This window comes from Moschus berezovskii, chromosome 5 (assembly GCF_049115385.1).
Source record: "Moschus berezovskii isolate FMDL1 chromosome 5, NW_MosBer_1.0, whole genome shotgun sequence".
NCBI lineage: Eukaryota > Metazoa > Chordata > Mammalia > Artiodactyla > Moschidae > Moschus > Moschus berezovskii.
Genome location: NC_142464.1, coordinates 70,850,059 through 70,865,305, shown reverse-complemented (window position 1 = coordinate 70,865,305; position 15,247 = coordinate 70,850,059). Strand labels below are relative to the sequence as shown.

The 15,247-nt window shown below is 38.7% G+C and overlaps 1 protein-coding gene across 1 annotated transcript in view; it reads right to left on the bottom strand.

Moving 5' to 3' along the window:
* The window catches only part of GRXCR1 (glutaredoxin and cysteine rich domain containing 1), a 127,884-nt gene extending 113,539 nt beyond the window's left edge, over positions 1–14,345 (bottom strand). Inside the window, exon 1 of the mRNA XM_055434802.2 lies at positions 13,944–14,345. Within this exon, the coding sequence (XP_055290777.2) occupies positions 13,944–14,345 (402 nt within the window). The remainder of the gene's footprint in view (positions 1–13,943) is intronic.
* Between the last annotated feature and the right edge of the window lie 902 nt (positions 14,346–15,247).

Genomic DNA, 15,247 nt, shown 5'->3' with positions numbered 1-15,247 from the left:
AGTGGGCTGTCATTTCCTACTCCAGGGGATCTTCCCCACCCAGGGATTGAACCCATGTCTCTTGAGTCTCCTGCACTGGCTGGCAGATTCTTTACCACTGCTCCACCTGGGAAGCCCATAGGAAAGGTACCTAAGTTAATTTCTGTGTGTGCAGGCATTCAAAAAAGGATTGCTCTCGTTATTAATACCAATAGAATTTGCTTAAATAAAGTTTTTAAAGCTTGTTTATGACAAGTGGAATCTGGAAAGCAGCAGCAGCAAGCTAAGAGGCTTGCTGAGAGAGGTCTGCCCTGCTCTGCATGCAGACAGCTGCTCTCTCATTGTTCTCCTCAAACGGGAAGTGAGTCCCCCTCCCTGCCTATGGAGCCCTGAGGGGATGCTTCCAAGGCAGGCGTGAAAGAGGAAGCTGTGGGAAGCTTCCCTGTGACTCTGTAGTCACTGTGTTTTGTATTTTGTTTCTGATTTAATGAACGCAAGCAGGAGGGAAAAAACAAAGCTATATGCACTGTACAGCAGAAGTTCGTTTCTGTTTCAGGTGGCTCAGCTTAGGTCAAATGTGGCTGGCATGCACCTTTTTAAAATTATACAATCAGGCCCTACTCTAGATATAATAGATAAGTAATATACTTAGATGTTTATGGCTATGAGTTTATAATAAGTTGTTTACCATTCCCTCAGTGTTCTTGCTTGGAGAATCCCAGGGATGGGGGAGCCTGGTGGGCTTCCATCATGGGGTCACACAGAGTCGGACACGACTGAAGTGACTTAGCAGCAGCAGCAGCAGCATGTCATTTGATGTTTGATGGCTTCACTGACACAATGGACATAAACTTGGGCAAACTTTGGGAGTGGTGAAGGAAAGACTGGCGTGCTGCAGTCCATGGGGTCGCAGAGAGCTGGACATGACTGAACGAACAACAACACGTCATTTGAGGTTTCTGAAGTTCTAGTATTAGAATAATGAAAGCCATCTGGTAAAAAGGTTCAAAAAACTTTTTAAAAAGATAAAAAGCAGTAAGAAAAAGGTCTAGGCCTGAGAAAACAGGTATGGCAGCCAGAAATCAAAAGGAATGGATACTGAAAAAATATTAAGAAATGAACTTGAAAAGACAGGAAAAAATAAGGACAGGTAAAAACAATGTTGCAGCTATGAAATTAAAAGACGCTTACTCCTTGGAAGGAAAGTTATGACCAACCTTGATAGCATATTAAAAAGCAGAGACATTATTTTGCCAACCAAGGTCCATCTAGTCAAAGCTATGGTTTTTCCCGTGGTCATGTACGGATGTGAGAGTTGGACTGTGAAGAAAGCTTATCGCCAAAGAATTGATGCTTTTGAACTGTGGTGTTGGAGAAGACTCTTGAGAGTCCCTTGGACTGCAAGGAGATCCAACCAGTCCATTCTAAAGGAGATCAGTCCTGGGTGTTCATTGGAAGGACTGATGGTAAAGCTGAAACTGCAATACTTAGGCCAACTCATGCGACGAGTTGACTCACTGGAAAAGACTCTGATGTTGGGAGGGATTGGGGGTGGGAGGAGTAGGGGACGACAGAGAATGAGATGGCTGGATGGCATCACCGACTTGATGGACATGAGTTTGAGTGAACTCCGGGAGTTGGTGATGGACAGGGAGGCCTGGCATGCTGTGATTCATGGGGTCACAAAGAGTCGGACACAACTGAGCGACTAAACTGAACTGAAAAACAATGTACACAGATTATACTGTAAGATCACTATTAAAATTCTTCTGTTGAGTCCAAAGTAAGTCAAATTGTATAAAGTAAAATTTAAGTCATATCACAGTTCTGGATGGAACCGGATGGCTGGATGGCATCACTGATTCAATGGATATGAGCTTGTGCAAACTCCAGGAGATGGTGAGGGACAGAGAGCCCTGCCATGCTGCAGTTCATGGGGTCATAAAGAGTCCAACACTACTGAGAGACTGAGCAACAGTCAGAGTTCTTGGGTAATGGTGTGGCAGGCACAGTTGCTTGATTACCCAACAGCTGTTTCAAACCCCAGGCTCCATGCTGTCCTCTGCCACAGAGGCAAAGCCGTAACTCATATTCCCAGGCTTCTATTAAAGCAAGCAGTAGCCTTACAACTCTATTCTGGACATTAACTGTAAGAGAATGCTTCTGAGAAATTTCTAGAATTCTCTTTTCTTTTCTGATAGGAGAGGCAAACCTACAAAGGAGATCTTTTTTGCCACCGCTCCCTTTCTGTTTTTGACTCTGATCTGTCAGCCATCTTGGATCCATGAGGAATTTTACAAATAAGCCAAGGATGATAGAGCAGAAAACAGGAACTGGGTTGTTTACCACCTTATCAAGCCACCAAACAACCTCAGCAACAGCCTTCTCTGAACATCTCCTGAACTGATAAAAATGAATGTCTGTACTTTAAGCCATGTCTAGTAGTAAACTCTGTAGCTTATAGCAAAGTACACTCCATACAAATACAAATAATCCCTTGGATTAGGGTTGAAAGATATAAAAAGTCAATCCAGGCTATTATTAAAGAAGAGACAGGAGTTATCTCTACCCAGAAGGAACAAGCCAGGCTTTCAGAATGACAGGTGTTGTGGAGGAATGCTTAGACACAAGGCACGTGGGTGGCTGGCTGAGCTCACATGTACAGAGCCAAACTGACACACATGTGGCCTAGCAGCCACAGGAGGTTAAAACTAGAGAATGGAAGACAAAGGTCCACGTAGGAGCCAGAGCCAAGACAGGATCTGGAACAGAGGAATTGGCCTCAGGAAAACAGGTTTGTGTAGCAGAGGCTAAGCCAAGTCCAGGGCCAGCAGCTGAGTTTTTTTCCCAAAGAGAAGTGAGTGCAGCCAGTAAAGCTTGCTCTACCATGAAGTCTTTTCAGGAAGTCCCACACAAGTCCTAGTTTTAAAAGATGTTATATAAGGAGAAGAACATCTCTAAAGACTTACAGAGTTCGGTCAGAATTCCTGCCTCTGTCTGTTTGCAAACTCCACAGTACTCACCATGTTTGACAGGATCTATGAGTTTCTCTTCCTCATGAGAAGGAATTTAGTTCCTCTGAGGATAGAAACAATGCTTTCTTCATCATTGCGCCCTCACTGCCTAACAGAGTACTTAGTTAGCAATGATTGATTCAGTTTGTTTGAGGGATGAGTCATAGAAATAACAGTTTTATTCACTATGTACAATGTGCCAGGCATTGTGTAAAACACTATATACTCGGTAGTTCATTTATTTCATGGGAAATAGTTACTATCATCATCTCATCATCCCCACTTAACTGATGAGGAAACTGGGGTTTACAAAAGTTAAGTAAATTTCCCTAGGATACTCACCTCGGAGCTTCAGGCTCTGCATCAGAAACCAGGCCATCTCCCTCCAGAAAATAATACTCTTACCCATTAATGGAGGGAAAGAGAGCACAAAAATCATTTAAGACACTACCAGAGAATTAGGACATTTGTTTCTTCTTTCTCTCAGAAAGGAAACTGGGGCTTTGTTTCTTAGAAACACTTTGTTCTTTTCTTACTCTTGGGAATAATTGACAGAGCTGTTTTTAAGAGCCCAGACATAAAATGAAGGCATACAAGGGGCAAACCCAAACATGCAAACACACTTCAAGCCTCTGCATGTGCTACATCTATTACCATTCCATTGTCCAATAAGAGTCACGTGTCCAAGACTACAGTCAAAGGTTGTAGAAGTGCACACCTGTCTTCAGGTGGCCATGGCAAAACTGTGTCAGCATACCACAGGGAAAAGGGAGAAAAAAACAGCCAATAATTTAATCTACCACAAAACCTTAGTTTTCTCATAGATAAAATAAGCTTACTACACCTACCAGTTGTGGTATATAGACTAACAGCCACTCCAAAGGGGCCATGCCCTAGTCCCCACAACCTATGAATACGTTACCTTAAATGGCAAAAGAGATTTTGCAGAAGTGATTGTGTTAAGGATCTTAAAGTAGAAGGATTGGCCTGGATTATACAGGAAGGCTCAATGTAATCATAAATGTCTTTATAAAAGAAAAAAGGAGGTAGAAGAACTAGAAGAGATGTAAAAGTGGAAGCTGAGGTCACAGTGATGCAAGACCATGGCCAAGGAATGCTCAGCCTCCAGAAGCTGTAAAAGGCAGGAACAGAAAGATCACAGTCCAGTTAAAACCTGCACTTTATCCCCATGAGACATTTCAGAGTTCTGATCTCTAGAATTGTAAAGAAATAAATTTGTGTTATTTTAAGCCACTAAGTCTGTGGCATGTTGTTTCAACAGCAGTAAGAAACTAATACATTCAGTGAGTCATTATCACTATCCAAGAAAGTCCTGAATATGGATACTGCAGGCTTTATTTTTTATAAACCCAGCATGATTAATCTGGATGCCAAAGGCCTTGTTTTCATTTCAGGGGGGAATAGTGAGTCCTGTGTCATTGAAAAGAGGAGTGTTTGCTTGGGACAGTTTGGAAGGAGTACAGCAGAATCTCAGGATATGAGAGAGCATCACTTCCATTAGATGCTCTGCAAGCCATATGCTGGTAGCTATCAAAGGGAGGTGCTCATGAAACAGCCGTGAGGTGACATGTGAACCTGGCTCTGCAGCAAAGACAGCGAGCAGTCAAGCAGAGCTGGTCTGCCAGCACTGGTTGCTTCTAGAGCCCCCGTAAGTAATATTGTCCACAGCTTCGCCATGCTGACCCAGTTCTAATCCATGAAGCCCAGAACCCCAATCTCTAGACCACCAACTTCCTCTAAGGTCAAAGCCCATTACCTCTCTTCCCTTCCTAAGATGACCTTCATTTGGTCTCCACTGGTCTAGGACTCTAATTTCTCCTTATTCTCTTTCCGCTGACCTGTTAGAGCATAATTCCCCAGCGCCTCATCTTCTAACACAGACTATCTCTTGCAAACCAATACTTTGGTTTTCACTACTCTCTCCAACTGTGGACTAGCCAAGCTTTCAGAGTTTTCATATAATAAAGATCTTTAATTCCATAGCATTTCTTATATAAGAGATAGATAATGGGGGAACTTAATTCTTTCATGGCCTAATTTTGTTGTTTAAAGATCAATAAAATAAGGAATTCTTCTCTAATTTGGTCTATTACTGTGGGTGAGACTACATGAACAAACTGTAAATATTGGGTTGGCCAAAAAGTTCATTCAGGTTTTTCCATTGCATCTTATGGGAAAAAAATTTAACAAAATTTTAGGTCAACCTAATACATGGATGTGAGAGTTGGACTGTAAAGAAAGCTGAGCACCGAAGAATTGATGCTTTTGAACTGTGGTGCTGGAGAAGACTCTTGAGAGTCCCTTGGACTGCAAGGAGATCCAACCAGTCCATTCTAAAGGAGATCAGTTCTGGGTGTTCATTGGAAGGACTGATGCTAAAACTGAAACTCCAATACTTTGGCCACCTCATGTGACGAGTTGACTCACTGGAAAAGAGTCTGATGCTGGGAGGGATTGGGGGTGGGAGGAGAAGGGGACGACAGAGAATGAGACGGCTGGATGGCATCACCGACTCGATGGACATGAGTTTGAGTGAACTCCGGGAGTTGGTGATGGACAGGGAGGCCTGGCGTGCTGTGATTCATGGGGTCGCGGAGAGTCGGACACGACTGAGCAACTGAACTGAACTGAATACATCTACTTCTTTCCTTCTAATGGAAAGGTTGTAAGACATAAATAAACTGTCAGCAGTTAGGTGAGATAATGAATTATTAGAAAAATAAAACTAAGCAAAGGGATCCAATTCTTAGTTGAATGGATTTGTGTATGTAAATAAACTGTTCTTAACCAAAAAAGTTTGCATATTTTATTCTGTATATCATTTTGAAAATTCATTCCAAGCAATAATGATTGAGGGATTCATATAATTGTATAGTATGTCGATTTATACACCATTAAATGTTCATATTGCTTTTATACAAAATCCAAAACACTGGTTTTAGGAGAAAATATCAGAAACTCTGCAAACACGAGTATGCCACTCAGAGGATGTTTGTCTAATCCTACTGTTATACTGCTTCTATAAAGTTTGGAAACATCAGGTGTTAATTCTCTAATTATGTGGTAACCATGGGCTGCCAGTAAGAGCTCATCAAACCATTTCAAGTCATCTTGTAGAATCCACAGGTTTGCTCAGTGTGTTGTTCTAAAGTCAGAATTGAAATAGCTTCATGGGACCTTCAAACAATTAAAACCAAGCTCCTACAAATTTAAATTCATGATGGTACAAGGGTTCTGATAAACAGAGGAAAATGAAATATTCCAATTTAGATATTTATTGCACTAAAGAGACAAGATTTTAATAAGATTCACAGGACTTGGATAAGTGAGTGCTAAAGGGCAGAGTAACTATTTCTGACTACTGGGGACTTATAAGGTCAAAATAAGTATCTTTAATTACATAGATTACAATTCTTATATCTAGATCAGAATGAAATTAGAAAGAAAGCAAGAGTAGGAGAAGGAAATGGCAACCCACTCCAGTATTCTTGCCTGGAGAATCCCAGGGACAGGGGAGCCTGGTGGGCTGCCATCTATGGGGTCGCACAGAGTCGGACACGACTGACGCGACTTAGCAGCAGCAGCAGCAGCTGAAGAAAAGAAATGTAATATAATAACAGTCTAAGAAGAAAAAAGACTAAAACTGAGAAAAATATAAGCATTGGCAAATGAAGAATGGGGACATGGCTATGATAGGTCAATGAGCAAACAGAGGGGGAGAATCCTCTGGAGATGGGAAACAATGTCAGTGTTGTATCTGAATTCTTCCAGGAATCACTTTACACAGCCATTCATAATACACTGTTCAATCTTCCGTGGAGGAAGAAATTAGGTTTTATTCCTCATCTTATCTAGCGTAGTCCCTGCTCCATAATAGATATGCAGTAAATGGCTATTAAATAAAGGATTGAATGAATATTAAAGATAACTCATATCAATTAAAGATAACTCACATCAACTAGAGAAGTGATGGGAGCAAGCTATTAATACTTCACCATGCAAACTCTATTCCTCTCTAATATAAGAAATCTCCAAACACAAAGAGAAGGAAATAACCACTAAGAGTATGTCACTAAATTCATTAACTCAAAGAAAGAATATTTATTTAGGTCCTAATTAGTATCACAATATAAATACTGTTATAAAGAGTACCAAAGGGATGGCACGTAAAAAGTGGTCATGGTACTCTACAGTTTACAACAGTTCTTTAATTGTACAGAATAATATATCAGTAGCTGGTGACTCAGCAGTAAAGAATCCATTGGAGACACTATTTCGATCCTTGGGTTGGGAAGATCCCATGGAGAAGGAAATAGCAACCCACTCCAGTATTCTTGCCTCAGAAATCCCATGGACAAAGGAACCCAGCAGGCTAAAGTTCATGGGTCTCAAAAGAATCAGACACGACTTAGTGACTAAATGACAACAGTACCAACTTATTTTTTGGTGCTTTTTTTCCTGCTTCTTTGATGATGTCACCTAATTTCTTAATGTAGCTTCCTGCACCACTTGAAATTGTATCAAAAATCCTAGAATTTCTTGCCTACTGATAGCTAAGAAGGCAGTATTTCCATTAGTAGATGTTTGTTTTGATAAACTATTGCATAAGAATTTCCCCAGATAGATATGATTTTAAATCCCACAATTTAATGTTTCATATACAGAAATGAAGCGCAAACTGTAATTAATTGATTAATAATGATATTACCTTACAGAGTTGCTATAAGAACAAATATGCCAATGCACATAAACAATGAGAACAGTGCCTGGCATTCAGGAAGTACTTAATCAACCTTTACCATTATCATTGTTTTTCCAGAGTAGTCCGAATAAACCATTGAGTCATCAAGAGTATTGCTTCCTTTTTTCTGGAGTATTATTTTATTATCAAAGCTAGATTCAGTGAACCAGAGATGGATAAGAAGTATGTCCAGAAACTTTTGCCAATACAGATAAATAGCTGTATGCTAGGGTCAGTGAGCAAAGCTGAGCAGCTGTTTCCTTGACTGAACCAAGCCATTCCCCTGCTGTCTCAACTTCTCCAATCTCATGACAATTCAATCAAATGATGTTATAGAATTACAGTTTAAAACTGAATAGAAGCTATTTGCTGCTACTGCTAAGTCACTTCAGTCGTGTCCGACTCTGTGCGACCCCATAGACGGAAGCCCACCAAGCTCCCCCGTCCCTGGGATTCTCCAGGAGTGGGTTGCCATTTCCTTCTCCAGTGTGTGAAAGTGAAAAGTGAAAGTGAAGTCACTCAGTCGTGTCCGACCCTTAGCGACCCCACGGACTACAGCCAACCAGGCTCCTCCATCCATGGTATTTTCTAGGCAATAGTACTGGAGTGGCTTGCCATTGCCTTCTCCGAGAAGCTATTTAGCTGCAGAGAAACCTTCCCTAGGTGAAGGTTGAAAGTTCAATGGATGATAAATTTTAAAATCTTCTAGCCAATTGTTGAAATTTCAAAAGACCAGATTATATCATAACATGATATATTTATTCCTGTATATCTTCATATTTGTTATTACAACATTTCAAAGGGCAAAGTGAGGAATTTTTGTATAGATTGTTATACTTTTAAAAACGAACAAAGCCAAAACAGTGAAAGACAGTATTCTAGCTTTGGGTCAAATAACTGATTTCTCTGATATCCAGCTATTTCAAAACAGACATCATCATAATAATATCCTCCTTATTTCACAAAAATTTTAGTAAAATTAAGCAAAATAATGTTTGCAAAACCCTTTGCATATTTTATTTGTTTTGCAAGTGCATTATTATTTTTATTTTATTTGTCTTGAAATATTAGAATGCTCATAAATACAAGCTCACAAGCTAGAGATATGCATATACATACACAGATGGAGGTTATACGTCTAATTTGAGTTCTTTGAAAAGAGCTACCAAATTATAGTGTGTGCTGTAATTACTTTACTTTTTTGCATCTATTTTTCTCTAATACAGAAATGTCAAATTTGTAGAAAGAGAAGGAATTAAAATTATAGAAATTATTTAGGCAATTCTAACAGAGTATGCTTACAAAGTTTGAAGATAAGATCAAGAAAAGATTACTGTCTGAAGTGTAATTTTATAAGAATAAATTAGAAAACACTAATGACCTTAATTATCAGCATCATTGACCACTGTAAGAGACTTTGGAAATGATGTTGCTGCTGAAAGAAAAGTTTATCTCATACTTAATCATATGAACTGGGTGGAGAACTTGAGTAATACAGTTGTGTAATTTGTCTTGCATGAGATATAATTTTTTAAAACAGAAAATAAATTTTCTAAAATTTTCAAATAATGAGGAAAAGTATTATCTAGATAGAAATATCCTTACAGCAGAATTTCTTAAAGAGAACTAAAAAAGAACACCTATACTGCTAAGATTTCTGGACCTGTTTCTAAACCAACTAGAGATGGATAAATTAGGATACCAATAGGAAAACTCTCTATCAGTATACCTTTATTTATCTCTGACTCAGTAAAGACCCTCTTGATGGTCTAACCTGATCAGAGTAAAAAAATCAAAGATCAATACATATCTTCTTATTTCCTCATTAAACACTGAAGTCATAAAGAACACTATGAAATATTTTTTCATTAAAATTTCCTTTTACATCTTGGTCAATAATTTTTGAACTTTATTATATGCAAAGTAAAGTGAAAGTAGCTCAGTCATGTCTGACTCTTTGCGAGCCCGTGGACTATAACCCACCAGGCTCCTCTGTCCGTGGAATTCTCCAGACAAGAACACTGGAGAGGGTTGCCATTCCCTTCTCCAGGTTACCGTATGTAAGAACAACCTAAACAGCTTCTGATACATGCCTATTTCCAGGCCATGACTATATTCTAGGCTTTCAGATTTCCAAATCGGCCTCAAGCATTACATCCTGTGATCTCTGGGAGAGATGAAAAAGTCAGGCATCTGAAAAGTCATAATTTAGACCAGCACCAAGCCCTTGAGTGATTCACCAACAAACCACAATCTACAAGGGCCACTAGATAATCCAGGTGACTTTTTCTCTCTGAGTCCATCACCACCCTTAAAAACCTTGATTCATACCGCACACCTTCAATAACCCAGAATTCTATAGGGCAATTAATTGACAAATGAAATAAAAATTTGTTCTAATATCCTTTTTCTAGACAACTTCCTATTAATTAATTAGTGCTGCTCAGAAGTATAAATGTTTGGAGTAAAAATGATTTCAATGACTATTCTTTGCAAGTTGAAAATTTTGCAAGTCACTTACCAGTGTTTTATGAGACCGTAATAACATAATGGAAAACTAATAGAGAGAAAGCAAAGTGATTTGCCTGGTTTTTCAAAGATGTTATTTACATTTAGGATTTCCTCTCAAGTTTCAGGTTGAGTGCTTTAAGATTTTATAACTTAATATATTAAAGGAAGAACAGGAAGAACAACCTGATCATTTCTTCCAGCACAGTTTCTTTCTTCAAGAGTCACTGTGCATTAGAAACTTAACCAAATATCCAAGATAGGACTCCTGACTCCTCAGATTTTCCTCCCTGATATAAATTGCTACATTAAAGCTCCATCTAGTTAAATTTGCGGCTTACTTCCCAAGGGATTTGGAAAATATACAGAGATCCAGGGAAGAGGCACTTCTGGCCCCATACCGACCTATGAGTGTAATTGAATGGTAACTTCTGCTTTTACCTTCTGGGGCTTCTCTGATACTGCATGTGGGATGGACATGACCAACTAGTCATCCTAAGACATATGCCTAGGACATTTATCATCCCTTATTGACATACACATCTCTTAGCAAGCAGCAGTATCCAAGTCAGTTCTCAGCATAATACTGTGTGGATGTCTGTGCTGTTCACACAGACAGTGATGTGAATGGAGCCCCTTGAAACAGTGCAGCTAGCAGCTCTGATATAAAGTAGGAGCTCCTTTAACATTTTGTCCTGGAGAGATGGGAGAATATCCCCACAATGATGGTGGCGGTGATAATAACAATAATGAAACTGGTGATATTGGCCAAAATTTGTGAATATAACGTGCTGATATCTTTACAATTATTAAAAAAAAAGAATGACCAGCTTGGGGAAAAAAAAACTGATTAAATATCAAACTTTGAGAGATCTCTGCTAGTAACCATTATTGTCTTCTTAAAGCATGGAGTGAATAGAATGAGGTTACATTATTAGAAAATGACAGTTTTGTTGGATTTTTATCTAAAAAAAATGATGAACAAAATTTTATGCTAGTGTCCATTATTTGTTTTCATACCTGACTCAAGACCCCACATTGTATTTAACTGCGTTGAGCAGCTTCAGCTGCATGCAACAAATTCTGGTAAATTTTCTTTTCACTTTTTACTCTGTTACCAATATTTTCTAATTTTCCTTGTTATGACTTCTTGGATACACCCATCATTTGAAAGTAGTCATTTAATTTCCAAGTACATGGGATTTTGTTTATAAAGTATCTTTAATATTAATTTCTCATTTTGATGCTAATTTTTCATTTAGATGCTTTCTTCTCTGCAATTACCCTCTATACTTTTTTTCAGTCTAACTTTTTTGAGGCTTTTCATGACTAAGTCAAAGATCTCTCTTGGTAAAGGTCACACTGCACTTGAAAATATGTGGGTTATCTTCAAATATTTTTGATATTGATTTCTAACATAATTCCACAATGATAAGGGAACAGACTCTGTATGATTTCAATACCTCTAGACCATGAAATTTTTGCATCTTGTTTTATGTCCCTGGATATGTTCCAGTGTCTCCAAGTTTACAGTCCATGGGAACTTTAATAGAATTTGTATCCTACTTCTGTGTGAAAGCTGTATAAATCTGAATTATGTTGAATTGGTTCATAGTGCTTTTCAGGTCTACTATATCCTTCTGCTTCTCTGTGTATTCATTCTATTAATTTTTGAGAGTTTGATATTGAAACTCTGAGTAAAAATCTTAATTTATCTACTTAAAAAATAATTGTATAGTGGAACTATATATAACCTTGTTTTGTATTTTCTAAGTCTCCTGTAAATGTGTTACCACACTTTCATAATTAAAATATAAAAAAAAACAAAAAAGGGTGATGGAATTACGCATAAAAATCTAAATAAATGTTGTAACCTAATCTAGGACTAAAATTTTGACCTTGGAATTTCCTCTATTTTGTATTTGAGTTTATAGCATCATCAGGATAAAGCCACAGAGAGGAAAAGCTTTCCATCTTGTAGGCTTTGAAGGTTTAAGGTATTTACTCATAAATGATAGGTTTCTTGGGAGATTTGAACAACAAATTCTAATCCAAGGACCAAAATTAGTACAGCAGTTTTGCAAATAACCCTCCAAATTATAAAGCAGGTGAAGTCATGACAAGCTAAATTAATCACAAGAATGCAAACAGTTATAAACATAAGTGTTACAGTGTCTTGTTCCCCACTTTGGCAATAACAATTTCTGCACTGGGTGAAACACAGAGTGCTAGGATGAACTCAGCCTGACGACTGGAACACCACAAAGGATTACTTTCAACCTAGTAAAACATACTCACCAATTTCTGATGTTTGGTTCTCAACCCCCACCCCTAATCTGTAAAATCTGCATAGGTAAATTCTATAAATAAAAAAAACCTTTGCTCTGAAAAGCCCCTTTAGTTTCTTTTCTATATCCTCATAATGTGACCTTTCCCAATACTTCCTTTAACTGAAAAATAAAAGTTTTTGGTTAAATTCCCCACCACTCCCATGTCCTTATTTAATGTGGAGGCACTGGAATATTCGTCACGAGAGATCATTATATATAAATATTGAAAAGAATATAAAATGGTATTACAATGAAAAAATATTGGCTTGCTACTTTAATGGTTCAGTTCAGTTCAGTTCAGTCGCTCAGTCGTGTCCAACTCTCCGCGACCCCATGAATCACAGCACGCCAGGCCTCCCTGTCCATCACCAACTCCCGGAGTTCACTCATACTCATGTCCACAGAGTCGGTGATGCCATCCAGGCATCTCATTCTCTGTCGTCCCCTTCACCTCCCACCCCCAACCTTTCCCAGCATCAGAGTCTTTTCCAGTGAGTCAACTCGTCGTATGAGGTGGCCAAAGTATTGCAGTTTCAGCTTTAGCATCATGGTAGTGATTATGAATTCCATTCGTGAAATAAAGATTCCTGCTTTTAACAGAAAATCATTTCACCAATGCTCCCAGGCAATTTCGAAACCTTGTATTAACATAAGATCATTGCCAATGGCCCCAGAATGAATAATGCATTCCGACATTACGGTGCATAGTCTATCATATTTTAAAGACTAACTTCTTACTATAAAATCTGGATCCAAACTGTACATTTATAGAAGAATAACTTTTTCAAGTACTGCTCTAGAGTTCTTAAGGCAAATTAATGGAGTTAAAGTACCTTAGATGAAATCTACAATCTCACCAGGAAAGGGAGGAAGTCAAATTAGCCTTTTATCTTCATAACATTCCAACTAAATCCAAGTCCACTCAGTGTAGTACTCAATCTTTCCTAGTTTAAATGTCTATACAAGTGATGACAAATGGTAAACTGGTGTATTAAGGATGATTAATCAGAAATTAATTCCTAAGCTTTGCTCAAATGCTTTGAACACTATAAAGACACTCTGTCTTCTTCCCTTCCTTGGCTAAGAAACAAATATTCTGTTTTAGTCATTATGTACTAGAAGACTACTTAAATGTTAGGAATTTGGCTTTGAGAAATCAATCTAGTTTACTAAGCATTTGACCATATTTTTAATCGATGGCTGTTGAGACAATAGCCTAGATGCAGAAGTGACTCATAAAGTGTGTAAGAGTCATGAATAAGAGGCTTGCTTTAAACTGGAGAACAGAGGTGTTGAGACAGTGAGTTAGAAACAAAGACCAGGAAGGAAGGACAAAGTACAATGACTTACCTGTAATACTTTGGTCAAATTGTTAAATAGAGCTTGTCCAGCACTGACTTTATATTTAACACCTCTGACTGTGCCATTCTTGCTTAAAATGTTGACTCTTCTTGTCCCAAACCCCTTCTCGCTGGCTGCCCTTGCTAACACCAGCAAGTTATCCTGGTCATTCTCCTGTTCATCACCTTCCGATCCTATGTGGCCATTCTGCTGTCCATCAGACTCACTGAGTCCATCTATGCCACAGATACTGGCACATTCAGAATCCAGAGAGCCTGCTGGCCGTCCATCTTCATATACCTCCCTCAGAACTCTCCCACTGTGAGACGATGCTATCCGAAATCGGACTTTCCGTGGCCTGTCAGTTTCTGGCTTCATCTCTCGCTTCAGCATGGTCCCATCCACCCACATAATAAACAGTTCACATAGTTCTGGATCCCTTGTTACTGCATTAGTCTACCTGCCACATAGCAATATCAGAGCCTAATTCTAGTGACAGCAGCACTTGCATGAAACTAACATCGCAAGGAAAGAAGATTCCCAAGAACTTACAGTGCATCTCTGCTATTAATAATGAATGTGTGTGTGTGTGCGCGCGCGTGCTATGGTTACCTTTAAACTAAAACCTGCAAAGTGATCCCAACCTTTAAATATTAAATAGCCATGGTGGACTCTTCAGCAAGACAAGTGCAAGAAAGTAGCAAGCAATGAAACAGAAAGTAAGTACGAGGCAAAGAAATGAAAGCCTTGAACTTTGAAGCCAGTGGTGAGTGTTGAAAAGGATCTTAGCAGCAGAAACATCTCTGAAATTCAGAGTGGAAACCAGAGATAAAATACGGAACCAAATGTGTAGGATGGGAGTTGTCATAGGCTTCTCAAGGTGCCTATTCCTTCTGTCTTTCACACTCTTAAAAAAGAGCAGCGAGCATACTACATGCTTGCACAGGGCTATCAATATCAATTCTTATTAAATCATCAATTAGATTTCACCCACATTTATACAATGAATTTTCAATCTACACCTTCATCTTCATGCAAAAGTAGTTTTGCTAAAGAATAGCTTTTCAACAGACTATAAAAAGAAATAACCTTTCTTTTGTTGCTTTCCCACTTCTGGGAGCAGAAAACACTCCTCTCTTTGACAGAAGGAAAGGTTTTGGAAAGGAAATATGGAACTGCAAGGGAAGAATGGAAAATCCTCCAAGTCAGCCAGATCAGCCAAGGCAATCCAGGTGATCAGCACTGATAAATGTCATATCCAAATCACCCATGCATAAAGAAGGGTCCTCCCTACACGATGCTCGGTGGATTTT